Consider the following 15,603-nt stretch of genomic DNA (forward strand, 5'->3'; position numbering starts at 1 on the left):
GGAAATCGAATCCTGATGTGCATATTCCCGTGAACAATCCTGGTGTTGATAAGACCCGGATTGATGGGACCCTGCTCCATGATGATCCCCGACACTAGCCGACCTTTCCTTTCACTCCCCGTGGTCCCTTCTCTGATGCCTATCTCTTACTTGCAACTCTAAATCCCTCACCAACCTACAAAGCCGTTCAAGTTCTTCGTCCCTTTGATCTTGCTCTTCATCCCTTCTGTCAAAATGATTGCGCCTCAAAGTGCCTGACATTGTTTGGTACGTTTGAAACGACCCTTCTCCAAGGCCGGACTGCCCTTCCTCCTCATACTCCTTATCTTCGCATCTTTTCTGCCTTCTTTCCCTCAAAGTGGATCCCCGTGAAAAACTCTTAAAACCACTTTCAGCATAACTCCTAGATGGACCTCTAGACATTTTCCCGTGCACGCCTTGACAGAACCACAGCTCTGTAAGAGATTCTCACATACGACACCAATTGTGTGTACCTAAAATGTATGGTTAGTGGGCTTAACCTCTGTATAGGTATCTATTTGTTTCGTGGGATTTTGTGTTTCCTATTGTAGGTGGTCCTATGCTCAGCAGGCCCAAATACAATTCTATTTCCTTAAGCCTTTCTCTCTCCCTCATAGGATCGCACATTTGCTCCCTTTGAGTGTTTGCTCTCTTCTCTTAGTATTCTTCCCAGAATTGCCAACCCCTTTTCCTCATTCTTATCTCTTATTTATAGCTCAAGATTAGTGGAAGAGTTATGATTACTTTTGTGGTGAGTGGGAAATGAGGTCCAATGTTATTATCCTTAAGTGAGTGTTTAGTTGGGAGTGGGAGGCGGTAAGAGTGGCATTGGAATTGGTTTCCACATTAGAAAATCTATTCGGCAGCAATACTCCCCAGGCAACACCGAGCATCTTGGGACTCACCTTCCTGGGAAATTGCATTCCCCGACCAGGCAAGGTCTCACCTTCGTCGTTCATGTCGTAATGGCTTCATTACGGTTTTTGGGCCTTGGATGGGCGTCAAGGCTTGCCTGGGCCAAGTTTGTAGGCCCAATAGTACACACAATCACGCACGATGTCCCAAGGCTCGAGGCTCAACAAGTCCAAGGCCTTGTACACGTGGCATCATTGTGATGAGTTTTATGAACAATGGGCATGAGGGGAAGTAGCACACCATACAATATTTTTTATGCTTGCAAAATTTATAAAATATCAAAAACCAATAATTATGTTATTATCAATTAAATATTTAAATTTTAAGACTTTTTTAGTTTAAAATTATATATAAAAAACTAGTTTATGTATCGAACAACATTTTATTGTCACGAAATACGACATACAAATGAATACTGGCTATGAATTCTGGTTGACATCTCATGAACTTTTTCTAGACTCCAAATCCAATATCTCCCTTTGTAACTGTAGAATATAAAATTAATTAATTAAAAAAAAAAAAAAAAAAAAGAGCACAAAAGGCTTTCGTGTATCAGGCGATCCTTATTGACAAAAAAAAAAAAAAAACCGAGCACTAAAAGGCTTTCGTGTATCAGGCGATCCTTACTTATTACTGCTCAGGAGAGATATAGAATAAAGAGAGAGAAGGGGGGCGAGGGCTAGAGGAGGACCGGCGAAGTAGAAGGAGAAGAAACAAACCGACGTCGTTTCATTCATTCGTCCACCACAAGCACAACAGGTATTTCACTGTTCCAAATTCTAAGCCTAACCCTAACCCTAATTGACCTTCTCTTTTTATTGTCTTCTCGTTAATCGAACTTAACGGTTAATGGATTTAAGAGATCCATATTCTTCAATTGTTCCTTAAATTCTATAATCAAGATCATCAGTGTTCGACCTTTAACAATAGAATCAGATTATTATCAGAATTAGCTTTGTAACTCATCCTCTCAGCTTGTCCATCGTCTCATTGATCACATATGTGCTAATATATATATATATATATAGATATATATTCCAAAACTAACAGTTTCTTTTCCAGAAGATCATGGCCTTGATGATGATCCATTGTTACTTTGAAAGTAGTTATATCTTGCATAACTTTTGCATATTGGTTTTCTACTTCTCGAGTCGATCAATTTATATGCTCTCTCTCCCTTGTTGCAGGGTATTTCTAGGGCGCATGGTGTCCTCTACAGGCCTTATTCGGGAACAAGTCCCGTCTTTTGTCTCCAGAAAAAGGCGAAAGGTTTCGGATTTCGAGTGCCAAGATCAAGACTCACATGTATGTATAGGCAATTATGTTGATACTTCCTCATCCGCGCAGTCTACTGAGGAAGGGTGCTCTTCTCAATGGTATTATATGAATTCCGTAATGCGTCTGTTTTCGTTTGTTCCATTTATTATTATTGTTATTATCATTCTGACTAAGGTTCTTCAGGTGTGCGGATCTCGTTAATGTTTCTTCGTCTTGCTGCAATTTTGATGAAAAATATGTTTTGAGTTCTGCGATGGAGATGAGCTGCCAGTTGAACGGCAATGGCAGTGATGTTCCACAGTCCTGTAATACCGGGGGGACTTCATACCCGGATAAGAGTTATGCAGTGTATGTGCCCCCGCCTGCTTTTGCGAGTGGCTGGATGTATATTAATGAACAAGGACAAATGTGTGGTCCTTATATTCAGGAACAGTTGTACGAGGGTTTGTCTACTGGTTTCCTGCCCGATGAGCTTCCTGTGTATCCTGTGGTAAATGGGGCATTAATAAATCCTGTACCATTGAAGTACTTCAGGCAGTTTCCCGATCATGTTGCCACTGGTTTTGCATATCTAAGTGTTGGCAACTCTTGCCCAAGCTCTTATTCAGGGTCACAGCCAATTTCCCAATTACCTGTCAACAGCAGTTATGGCTTGAATCAGCCAATGTTAAACCTTGATGCAGTTAATTCTATCACTTCATGTCAACTACCGGTATTATTTTTTTCCCTTTTCTTGGTTTTTTGAGCCATTTTGATTTGTTTTCCAAGAAAGGAATTTTGATTTGTGTTTTACCATATGTACTAAAAAGTTGTCAGTCTGATATATTTATCTTTTACCTCCAGTCAGGTGAGGAATCTTGTTGGTTGTATGAGGATGACCAAGGGAGGAAACACGGGCCAAATTCTCTTTCAGAACTACATGCTTGGCATAGCCACGGCTATCTCCAGGATGTATTAATGGTAAACTATGAAATCACGGTATTATGATAGAAGTGGAATGAGTTCAGCGCAGAGGCCGTTGGGTTTTTTTAACACGTAGTACTATTTCCCGTTGAATGGTTAATCAATGTAATTATATTCGTTTATGTATATGAATACTAGAAAAGTGAAATCAGCATTCCAGTTATATGTTATTGAGAGTAAAAAAACTTCCAATTGTTGATAACGTGGTTTATTGCAATTGACTGCTTCGAAACTGTTGCAATTTGCTAATGCATGGATTATCTTCTAAAGAACAGCTCTATCACTCGGCATTTGCTGGATAGATTTTCTTTTTGAGTCCTGCACCGCTGCAATGCCTTTGAAGGTTTAACCTTGTTGAAAGTTTGGAGATTTATATGGAAAAAGTAAAAGAAGGGGGAAATCTTGTTATGGAAGATTGTTCTGTGATTGCCCATACTACTGGGGTAAAGAGCAAATATCAGACATTCCTGCCCAATTTGGGCAACAAACATCCTTTCCTTTTAACAAAAATTTTGTGCTCAGCATAAATAATAATATAGTTCTACTAAAAGAGGGGCTATTTTTTTCCCCTGCTCAGCTTAATCAGTAAAAAAGTTCTACTGAAAAAGAGAGAGGAGGGCAGGGGGTGGAGGGCAGGGGATTTTTCTGGATAATATTTTGTAGTGAGTTATTGGGTGACAATTTTTATTGCTTGGACTTATATTTTGCTATCTGTTTTGTGTTACAAGTTACCATTATTGCTTCTCACTGTGGTACCCTGGTGTTTTCATTCTGCAGATATATCATATTGAAAATAAATATGGACCCTTTACTTTGCTATCTATTATGAATGCGTGGAAAAGAGATGGACCTGAAACTGTCTCCACATCTGTTGCCAAAAGCAAAGAGACTGGCTCTTTGCTAAGCTTCATTTCTGAAATTTCTGAAGGAGTTTCTTCCCAACTGCACTCCAGCATTATGAAAGCAGCTCGTAGAGCTGTGCTGGATGAAATCATTGGAAACGTTATTGGAGACTTTGTTACTACAAAGAAAGATAAAAAACATCTCAAACTTGAATCAGTAAATCGTGCTGCCCAAAATAGCTCTTTAAATGGAACAACGGTAATGCATCTGATTGCTGAAGAAAATACTGATTGTGCAATATATGCCTTGCCTGATAAATTAATATGTTTTCCTTTGACAGTCTAAAATTGCAGGGGAAAGGAAGGATTGTGCTGCTCCTGCATGTGAGGTTGCATCCTCCATCTCTGTAGTTGATCACGCTTGTATAAATAAAATCTCAACACAGTCTCCTGCAGTCACTAAATCTGTTGGAAGCATTGAAAACTTTTGGGGATCTAAAGCAGTTGTTTGTCGAATGCTTTTTGATTATTGCATGCAAGTGATGTGGAATGCTGTCTTTTATGATACTGTAGCAGAATATTCGTCTGCCTGGAGAAAGAGAAAACTTTGGTCTGGTCATCCAAAATTTGAAATACCTGCTGGTGAATTTAGGAACTGTGACCAAAAGCCTGAAACACTACCTGATGATGTAAGTTGTTAGCAAACTTGAGGTTCCTTTTCTTATTTTTCACTGCTTTTGTTGTATGTATCACAATTTTTTTTTATTGGTTTTACAGTCTAGGCAAAAAGAATCTGTGTGTGTTGTTGATTGCCCTCCTGGTTTTGAACCAATGGCAATGGTTACAGATGATCATGCCCAGTCATCATCTATCATGTCTTCATCGGCCCCTGGAGTATATCCATCTGCAGAGAAAAGCTTGTCATCCAACGATCGTAGATATGCAGAAATGACATGTATTTTAGAATGTGTAGAAAACCAACTTCATTTTTCTGCGAGGGCATCTTTGGAGGAGTATCTTGAAAGTTTTGTTGAGGTGGAAGTGAGGAAATTCTTTAACTCTATAGATGATGACAAATTGAATGAGGTAACTTAGAAATCTTGTTTTTCCTTTTATGATTTGAACCCACTCCCCCAGTTACAATTTTAGGTAGTGGTACAAACACACGCACTGTTGATTCTCTCATTCTGTGCCCTCATAGTATTGATGGTTCTTCTGACACAGGATGATTTAAGGACTGGTGCAAACAAAACATCTGATGATTACCCGTCACAAGCAGCAAAACCAATTAGTCAGTCTCTATCTGAAAATGGTGTGTCTAATTTGTTGGCAAATGCGTTTAAGAATATCTGCACAAATGATGATATGGGCGAAAATGAAGAAATTAATGAGCCACTGCCTCCTGGATTTGAAGACAATCCTAAAACTATTTTTCCGTTGCATATTTCTAAGTTTCGACCCTCTAGGTCAGATGAGTGTATCCCTAAGATTGGAGAATATGTTGCGATGGCAATGTGCCGGCAAAAGTTGCATGATGATGTTCTTAGGGAATGGAAATCTTTTTTTATGGATGCTTATCTTCACCAATTTCTTGTGTTATGGTGCACTCCTAAGAAACCCCGTCAACCTGATGGTATTGAGGTAAAAAATTTGTAATTTGAACTTTCAATAAATTCTCCTACAAAACCAATAATTTAAATTTGGTTTGACTATTATTTTTCCCCTCTGTGTGTTTGTTTGTCGGAAGTAACCAATTTTTTGGTACTTTGAATTGATGTTTATACTTGTTTCAGGAAGGAGAATTTGATGCAAGTGAAGAACATTCTGGCAATTCTCTGACTTCACTGAGCAAGCACATTCATGATCTTGGCTCTTCAAAAGAGTCCCAGGTGATTGGTAAATATATGTATTACCGCAAGAAAAAATTGTCCCGGAAAAAGTTGGGACCTACCCCTCAGTGTTTGATTCCGGTTGATGCTGGAGCAAGGAGTCAATCTGCAGAAAAGTCTAGGAAACATGTTGTGTGTAAACTGTCTGAGACTGCAGAAGTTGAAACTACTGCTGTGAGGACTAAAATACTGGGGTCAAAATCAAACAAAAGCCGGCCTGAATCATTTGTTAAAGCTGGGCCTTCCCGAGACATTATTAAGAGTTGTTTGCCTGGTGACCGGTCATCAGCCAAAAATGCAAGTGGTCAAAAAGGAATGAAAGTTGCTCATACAGTTCAAAGTATGTCACTTTATTTATTATTTGTTTTGGTAGTCTAAAGTTTTTGAAGATTATATCCTTCTAATATTAGCACTATTGATTATTTCTTCAGATGATGAGCTTGCAAAAGATGTTAGACTTAAGGTTGCAAAGGATTCTGTTAAACCTAAGGTTACAAAAGATGCTGTTAAACCTAAAGTTCCAAAGAATGCTGTTAAACCTAAGGTTCCAAAGGATGCTGCTGAACCTAAGGTTCCAAAGGATGCTGCTAAACCTAAGGTTCCAAAGGATGCTGTTAAATCTAAGGTTCCAAAAGATGCTGTCAAACCTGGCAGGGATAGAGTTTTGAACTTACCTAAGAATCTTAATGATGTTGAGAAGGTTGTTGATAGCAATGGCCATGATGATGCAATGCAGGGAGAGTTTACTGGTAATTGCTTGTTTTTTTTTTAATTTTTTTTAATTTTTTTAATTCTAGTCAATTTTATCTCACCTGAATTGTATTTTATTTTTGTTTTTTATGGACATTTGTGCTATTTATTATTATGTTTAGAATGTTTTAAGGACATTTTATGGATTGCCTGTTTGTGTTTACAGCAACGAAAGTGTCAAAGTTAAAAAGAAAGCATATAATGGACAGTGTGACACTGTCACGTCCGGCTAAGGTTTCAAAAGTAGCTAATAGTGCTGCCAAACAAGCAGCATGTGGACAGGTTGGTGTACAAAAGACCAAGTCCAGTAAATCCAGGACCTTAAATCCCTGCCCTAGATCTGATGGTTGTGCTCGGTCATCAATTAACGGCTGGGAATGGCATAGATGGTCACTAAGTGCTAGCCCTGCTGAAAGAGCTCGTGTGAGGGGAGTTCGGTATGTTCATACAATGTATTGTGGTACTGAGGTAAATGCTTCTCAGTGGTCAAATGGTAAGGGTCTATCAGCAAGAACAAACAGGGTGAAGCTACGCAATCTTCTCGCTGCTGCGGAGGGTGCTGACCTTTTGAAAGCCACTCAATTAAAGGTGAAGAATTAATTGTCTTGGAAATTTATTTTGCTGACTTTGATCATTGTAACATGTCTATTGTTACTTGCCAGGCAAGGAAGAAGCGCCTACGTTTCCAGCGGAGCAAGATACATGATTGGGGTCTTGTTGCCCTGGAGCCAATTGAGGCAGATGACTTTGTCATTGAATATGTTGGAGAACTAATTCGTCCCAGGGTATAGTTGACTCAGTATTTTCAGTTACTTTTTTTTTTTTTTTTGTCTTCTCGAATTTATTTTCTTAAATTAGTCAATGGTTAACTTGACTTTCTGGATTTTTCAGATATCTGATATACGCGAACGTCATTATGAGAAGATGGGGATTGGCAGCAGTTATCTTTTTAGACTTGATGATGGTTATGTGGTTAGTATAGCAACAATGATTGTGTTGAGATTTGGCAAGCTCTGCGCTAATATTTATCTCCATCTTTTGGGCACTTCATATATCATGTGGTATCTGTAATTAGCCAGTTTATGTCTAAGCTTTTTAATTGTTGGCTTTGGCCAAGAGCCTTCTAGCTCTGGCACCTCTTGGTGGTTCCAATGGAGACATCTAGGGTTCAAATTATCAAAATTGTTGGCCCTGAACCTGTTTAAATTCTATTTTTTACATTAAAGTAATTTTCTAATTATGTACAGAAATTTTAACTTCCCTTCTTTGTTTATTTTTAGCAGAGATGATTTTCATATTGTATATGTAATATTCTCTTCTATTATTTGATGTTATTGTAATGGGCTGGTGGGTCAGTACACTTTGTGGAATAATTTCTCTACGAAATACGTGTAGGTTGATGCTACGAAGCGTGGTGGAATTGCTAGATTTATAAACCATTCTTGTGAGGTAACTATATAAAATATTAATATGAATTTGTTTATCAAATAGAAACATGATTTCTTTGTCCTCATGTTCAATTTATATGCTTTTCAGCCTAATTGCTACACCAAGGTTATTAGTGTTGAAGGACAGAAAAAGATTTTCATTTATGCAAAACGGCATATAGCATCTGGTGAAGAAATTACTTACAATTACAAGTTCCCTTTGGAGGAGAAAAAAATTCCCTGCAACTGCGGTTCCAGAAAGTATGTATTATTATTTTTTTACTTTTGTGTTTTTTACTTTGCATCATTTTTGTTATTGATAAGTTGCACACTCCGAAAGGGTTTTACCCTCAAAACCTCACCCTCTTCCCCCATCTCACTAGGGGGGAGGTGTGCCATTTGACTTGGTGCTCATTAGCATACTTTGTGTTGTTCTTGATGGCTTTGGTTGCCATTAAGCAAGAGTTACTGTAATATATATTTATTCACAGTAGGAATCTTACAAGGCTATAGATGCTGATTGTATGAGGCTTCAAAGAATCTAAAAGTTGTAGTTACTAATGAGCTCTATCTCAAATGGTATTTGCACTTCTAGTAATAGCAATGTGGAGGGTGAGATTATGTGTTTGAGACCCAATGGGTGTGTGTGTAACCTACTGATAAAAAAAAAAAGAATCTAAAAGTTTTAGTTACTTAGGCTTACAACCCATAGTTTGAACAATTTTGCTGTACTGTTTGTAAAAATGCTCTCTTTTGTCCAGGTGTCGTGGATCAATGAATTAGGAAGTTGTTGGACTTGCCAAGCCTGGTACGTTCTGTACATAATAGTTTCTTAAAGTGAGCTTTGTGCTAAGATTCATATTTTAACTCTTATCTGTTGTTCAGTGCTTGTGTAGGTCATTCTCTTGGGTTTTGCTTCTCATAATGGGCTATGATTTTTGCCATAGGTATGCTATGGTGTTCCTCAATTTTTAATCTTTTGAACCGCATCTTACTTGGTCTGTGCTGCTGCATACCACTCTAATGTTAGGCCCATATGTTGGAAAGGTTCAGTTGAGAAAAATTTGCTTAGTAGTGTAGACACTACTTTTATTCCCCACATGTTTGAGTCGTTTGATGTGAATTGTATTTAGGCCTTTGGGGAATTCAATCTGTATAATTTTTTTCCTTTTTTTAAAATGCTCCCAAATTTAGATTGCGATCTTGATATTTGAAGTAATCTGGCCATGTGCTGATTGGTGGCTGAATGCATGATCACAAAAATTCCCTACTACTGAGAATTTGCATCTTGGTTGCATGTTATGTATCATGGCTAATACTTTACAGTGTCGGCTGGAATTTTATTGCTTCAATGGGTGCACAGAAGTTGCTGCTGGTCATGTAGGCATCATGACATATACTCTATTTTCGGTCAGAGAAAGTGCTAGTGATGTTGACAAGTTGCTTGGGCTAAAAATCTGGGTGAGCTAACCCATGGCCCAAGTTCTCTGTTATAGTTATTTGAGTTGATAGGGAAAGTATTCTAACCTAAAATTTAGCAGTGAAGAATGAACTGAAAGTAAGAGATAGGAAAATTACTCATTCGGGCTAATTGTTCAGTACAATAACCAAAATGGCTACTTTGGACCTTGGATGAACCAGATTGTTACATCATTGTGAAATTTGTACTTGTTTTATGATTGGGTCTGTTGGGAGTAATGGTTGAAGCGGTGGTTGAAAATTGAAATTATCTGTTCCAGTTGGTTTGTGTGCAAAGTTACATTTTCTTGAGCCTTTGGCATTCAACTTTGTCAATGCATGTCTAGGAAGTCCTTGTTATAATCTTTTGTGAGTTAGAGGGATCTTTTATATACTGGCCTGAAAAATATTCTGGCTTCCGAATAGATTGCTGACATTTTATTGTTTTCAATTGTGTTGATGTGCAATGAATGTTTTTTGGTGGTTACTCTCACAGTTGTTCAAGTAAACTTGCATTTTAATTGACATGAACATTTTTTCATTACTGTAGGTTTACCCTTTTGGGAAGACTTTTGGTATTGGCCTGCAGTTGGAGTTTTAGAATAAAAGATGAATGAGTTGCAGCTGAGACGTTTGGCAGAGCTGATTATCAGTTGTATGTTTCCAATCACCACTGGTTAATTGCAATTGGAATTTCATAATCTTTTTATTTTTTTATAAGTAAGAAAAGTCTATATTAAAAAAACTACCATATGCAAAAAGAGCAAAAAGTAATCAAAGAGTACATGGAAGAGAAAAGAACAAAGAAAGAGAAAAGAACAAAAAAAGAGAAAACTAATTACAAGAGAGGAAAGAACTAGTGAACAAAGGGAGAGAATCACTAGATGTGAGTCCCCAAGCAGAGACCAATCTAACAAAAAGCCACTAAAGAAGCAAGCAATTGGTCCCTTGAACTATCCATGTTCTCAAATGTTCGTCTATTACATTTCCTCCACATACATCACATCGGCACAATGGAACTAAAATTTAAATGTTTGACGAATGCTTCCCCAACCAATTCCTCCAGTCAAAAAGAAGATCTAGTACCATTCTTGGTAGGACCCAAGAAACCCCAAAAGATCGAAAGACAAAACACCATATCTGATGAGTCTTCTCACAATGAAGTAGTAAATGATCCACTGTCCCTCCACCATAGCGACACATGCAGCACCTGTCAACAAAAGCAAGATCCCTGCTCCTCAAAATGTCACCAGCGAGTATCTTGCCCCAAGCTGCAGTCCAAACAAAAAAAGAAACTCGCCTAGGTGCCTTTACTCCCCCAAATACATTTCTAAGGAAAGGTGACAGAAGCGGAACCTCGTAAAGCATTATAATGCGAGTGGATGTCAAAAAAACCGTTCTTCTTCAACTTCCAATTTATATTATGATGAACAGTCAGTACCATCTTTTAAATATGGGGTTATATTTTGCATGCAAAGTTGTTCATTTACCTTCTACTAAGAGGTCAACCCTTGGTGCAATGGCAAGTGCCCTTTACCCAAGTGATGGGTAACAAGTTCGAGTTCTGGAATCAACCTATTCAAATTTAGGACTATATGTATACCTCTTGCTATATCAGTTCTCCATTACTCCATTTAAAAAAAAAAAAAAAAAAAAATTCCAGTTCCTTTTTAAAAATACTTATGTTTGATCAATGTTGGCACGCTATCATCTGTCCACAATGGATTATACTCCTCTTCCATTTTGTTTGTCCGCTATTCCAATTTTGATTGTCCCAAAATGCTTGCCCAGTCTTAAAGTAAAGTGGTCATAATTTATATCCATGCCCTTTATTTTATTCAGATTTAAATTCTCTAGTGTTTATAAGGGCAATATTGAAAATGGGATGGAGGGGGTAGTTTTTATCAAATTCTGGACTTGTTACTGGGTTGTATCCAACACAGTGCAATGTGTCTATATGATGTATGTAACAGTAAAGCCTTGCCACTTGTCCTGCTATTGCAAAAGAACCGCATCATCTTGTAGTAAGAGTGACACTGATGAAAGTGTCCCACCAAGTAAATACCTAGTGGTTTGCATCTTGAGTAGCCGACTTGCCAACAATATCAAAACATGTTCACTAGAAGCCATTGGGTTTGTAGTATCAACTAGTAGCATTTTGCGATTATATATCCTGCCTAATCTATAGTGTTAGCATTTTTTATATATAAAAAACTAAAATTAATTCTTCCTTGACATTATACTTGAAGTTGCCTATCCAACTTCTGTTCTGGAATGAAATCCCTCATAAATCAAATTGAGCCAGCAAGCCAATGGTGTTACCATGTTAATACTTAATCCTATAATTCAATATGACTTCCATCTTTTACCCATGGATGAACTCATCTTTTGGTGACAGAAATTGGGTTTTTATTTCTATTGAGCTTGCCAATTAGCGAAAAATAATGAACTATCTCTTGCCTGAGTTGTTGGCATTGATGCGAGTGTTATGCTTTTTCAGGCTGCACAGCTAATAGGCATCAAGAGAAGCTGGATGAGGTGATTATGATGAGCGTCATGGTTTAGACTTCTGCCTACTTGTCAAAGATGAAATACTGTCCCATGTGCATTCTTGTAGATACCTGTGTTGCAGATGAGTTTCTCCCCTTAGAAACTGTAAATCAGTTTATTGTTTCTTTGCTTACATGACAAATTGGAATATCAATTTTTTGTACGAACATGCATTATTCTTTATTTTTATATACAAAAAATAAGTCTTATGTTGCGAATGCTTGAATGATTACAAGGTTTCTGTTGGTAATTTGTAGTTACTAGTAAAAACTGGTATTTCCCTTCTACTCAAAATTGTCTTAACTTTGCTTATGTTATATAATGAGAAATAAATAAATAAATAAAAAGAGAGAGCGGATAACTGAATACGTTTCCCCAATGCTCAATAGCTAATATTAGTTACTGGAAAAGCTTGGGCAAGCCACCAATTACTTAATGTGTCTGATGGTTGGGTTTGCATTTTGAGCAGCTATCTTGATTGCTGGAATTAGTCACAATCTGTATGGTGGATCTGATTCAAGTCTTGCTCTTGTTGATGTGACTTCCTGATAATGAAAGCCCTTCAATCCATTATGGTTTATGAAAAAATGGTGTGAATTTGACCCAAAAAAAAGGGGACGTTTGATTCATGCTGATAGCTCTGTGGATCTCATTTTATCTGGGAATGCTTGTAAGTAAAAAGGATGAAGTGAAAAAAGAAAAAGAAAAATAATTTTTTTACTTGTTTTGCTAGTTTCTTGGACTATGCTCATATTCTATACCAGATAATTTTATGGTTTTAAAGGATAAATGAAAGTTGCAACAAATGAAGTGGGAAGAGATGGTTTGCTCATTTAGCTTGCTTGCAAAAACGATTCATTACTTGCTAGAGTTTTTACTCTAGTGGATTGTTGATTACAATCATTTGAAGGCAATTTTGTTAAACTCCAATTCGCCAGAGTAAAAACTCTAAACCGTTAGCTGGGTTTAGAGTGGTGTAGTGTGGTCAACTTAGTTTTGCAAACTCTAAACCGTTAGCTGGGTTTTAAGTTTTTTTCAGGAGAAGCCAAATGGGAAATATTTTCTTTCTCAGACAAATCTATAAAATTCTGTGAGAGTTCTTCCTTTATTTTATTTATTTTGTTTCTCTTTTCATTAAATCTTTTGGTTGCAGGAGTAGATCGACTAGGAACACCACCTTAGCTGCTGGGTGGAGGTCTATTTGTGTCCTCTTGGTACGTTTTTCTTTCCTTCTTTTTATCATTCCTGGTACTTTACAATTCTTGCGACTCCTAAATCTTTTGAAAGGTATTGGGCCCACCCACAGATACTGATGGGCGATGAAAGCTTAAATTAACCCAAAAAAAAAAAAAAAATGGCCATTTTGAAGAGGCATTGGACCCGCAAAGAAGAATGCATGTGAATAATTTCGGCTCGAATTCCAGTCTAACTGAACTGAGAAACATAACTTCGCAACAATCTGGTAACTAGTTACGATAACCATTAAAAAAATAAAAAGCTATAAAAATCAGTTCAACTAATTGAGTTGGTTGGCCAACTTGGCCATACAGGTTCCAGAAAATTGAAATGAAGCTCAAATAAAAAATTGATGTGATCCAATTCATGTTTATAGATTTGGGGCTCTCGTGGAAAATCCAATTATAGCACTTTCCAACTTCTAAATACAACAAATTTCTATAAGCAGGAATTGGAGAATTCATATGGTGGTCTATAATACAAAATATTATCTTCCACCTCAATTTTTATGAGTGGAGAATTCATATTTGAACTAGTTTGTAATAGATCTCCAATATTCTCTTTCTCAGTTCAATTTTTTGAACTGGTACTATTACCTGGGCACGATGACTATGAGCAATTGGATATTGAAAAATTGACCAAACAATTAAATAATATGCAATGATGGCGAAGGTTCCTAGTCCCTATGAGCAATTTCCTGCATTAGGGCATCAAGAGCTATTGCTATTCTCACACAATTTGTCTTACACCTTCCTTTCGAACCACATTAGACATCACTTGTCTTATTCAAGTTGTGTACAAGACGTAGAACCTGCCAAAGGAATTGTATAATTTCGTTTAGTGATTAATTAGGGTGTGCTAATGGAAATGTTGGAAATAAACTTGGTCTTGTATGCTAGAATTGAGAAACTCAAAAACTTGGGGGATTGAGCTTCAATAATTAGAGGCCGTCTTGACTTTCCTTAAATGTGGGTTGAGTCAAAAGGCGGATAAGTTGACAAGCCCAAAGATACTATCATGTTGTGTGCTGTGCTGGAAGTGTTGTACTTTGCTAGTCTTACCCACAAGCATAAATGTTATTCAAGGAGCGCATATGCTTCATGGTTCTTATGTGCGTATTGCTTGACACATAATGGTCATTAGCTCAGTTGATTTGAGTAAAATGGTTAGTCCTTAATCTTGAGACTCTTTAATTTTTTAAAGAATGTCCGACCACCTTTGACTCTCCTCTCCTTTCCTCTCCCACAAGTCCTTGCATTCAAATATAGGGTTGGTTTCTTGTTTAAATTGGGCATATGAAACTGAAGATCCTTCCCATTTTTTCTGGTGTATGAAAGAAGTAACTCCGCCTGTGTTTATTTTTTTCATTCTCTTGTATTTGACACAGCCGGTCCCAAGCCCGGATGAAGGAGGAGGGTTCATGTTTTATTTAGAAAAATAGATTATGGAGCTTATGTCAAATAGGAATTATAAAGTTGATTCAATGAGGTTTGGGTTAAGGCTTCATTAGTTGTATATAAAACTTGAAGTAACCCTAGATAGTTTGTCCAAGACAAAAATGAGATCGTTAAGGAGAACTGCACGTGCCCAAAAGTGTTACATAGCCGTCATTTGCATGGAGGACTATTTTCGACATGTGGGAGCAAACAACATAAGCTGTTTAGAGAAGATTTGTAAGGTCGAAGGTGGAATTTCATGGTTCCACTAAAATTTATAGGAATTGAGACCGCAACCTGTTAATATCTTGAACGCTCCATTTCCAAGACATACGTTGGTTAGTGTCTTCAAATTTGTTCATTGCTATCTCGTCCCTGTTCCCACTCCTAGGTTACTTGGGGATATCAGCTTGCTTTAGATCTTCATGGAAGCAACAACTCTAAAGACATTGAATAAATTTCTGTTGTAAATTGTGATTGGTGTACAATAAAAATTACATTAATGGTAGTCTCATGTTAAGTGATGTTACACTAATCAATATCTCTCACTTAGTATGTGAAAAAAAAAATAATGAAATTTGTTATACATGGAGCATTGGTGTCATCTTCATGTGGTGCTACTTGCTAGATTAGTGTTGTCTTGCAACTAATTTCAAGATAATATGAGGCATGGCTATGTAAATTAAGTAGAAAAGAAATGGGATCGGGTGCCCAAAATGAAAGGAATTTGCTACTTGGTCCAAAAGCAACCTTCAGTACACTTAAGTCCATAAAATGAAATGAAAAGCTTTAAAAGAAAACTCTATTTCCTTAAATTCCAATTTGTCATTTTCTCTTT

At 37.2% G+C, this 15,603-nt stretch overlaps 1 protein-coding gene across 4 annotated transcripts; it reads left to right on the forward strand.

Annotated features, from left to right (window-relative positions):
- The first annotated feature begins 1,499 nt into the window (after nt 1-1,499).
- LOC112011828 (histone-lysine N-methyltransferase ATXR7) lies at nt 1,500-15,273 on the forward strand. Of its 4 annotated transcripts, XM_065759784.1 has the most exons (20): nt 1,501-1,695; nt 2,124-2,312; nt 2,398-2,926; nt 3,058-3,174; nt 3,955-4,278; nt 4,361-4,708; nt 4,797-5,105; nt 5,244-5,660; nt 5,813-6,248; nt 6,340-6,657; nt 6,825-7,246; nt 7,321-7,443; nt 7,550-7,630; nt 8,054-8,107; nt 8,195-8,346; nt 8,847-8,893; nt 8,971-9,032; nt 10,094-10,198; nt 12,044-12,763; nt 13,247-15,273. In XM_065759784.1, exons 2-16 carry the CDS (start codon nt 2,140-2,142, stop codon nt 8,866-8,868), a joined length of 3,825 nt encoding a protein of 1,274 aa, XP_065615856.1. In that variant the 5' UTR covers nt 1,501-1,695; nt 2,124-2,139; the 3' UTR covers nt 8,869-8,893; nt 8,971-9,032; nt 10,094-10,198; nt 12,044-12,763; nt 13,247-15,273. The 4 variants fall into 4 exon arrangements, with proteins under 4 accessions (XP_065615857.1, XP_023899935.2, XP_065615856.1 ...); XM_065759785.1 differs by having other exon boundaries at nt 1,500-1,695; nt 8,982-9,032; nt 12,044-15,273; XM_024044166.2 differs by having other exon boundaries at nt 12,044-15,273.
- Nucleotides 15,274-15,603: the final 330 nt, after the last annotated feature.

Source organism: Quercus suber, unplaced genomic scaffold (genome assembly GCF_002906115.3).
Source record: "Quercus suber isolate HL8 unplaced genomic scaffold, Cork oak 2.0 scaffold_341, whole genome shotgun sequence".
NCBI classification, from domain to species: Eukaryota; Viridiplantae; Streptophyta; class Magnoliopsida; order Fagales; family Fagaceae; genus Quercus; species Quercus suber.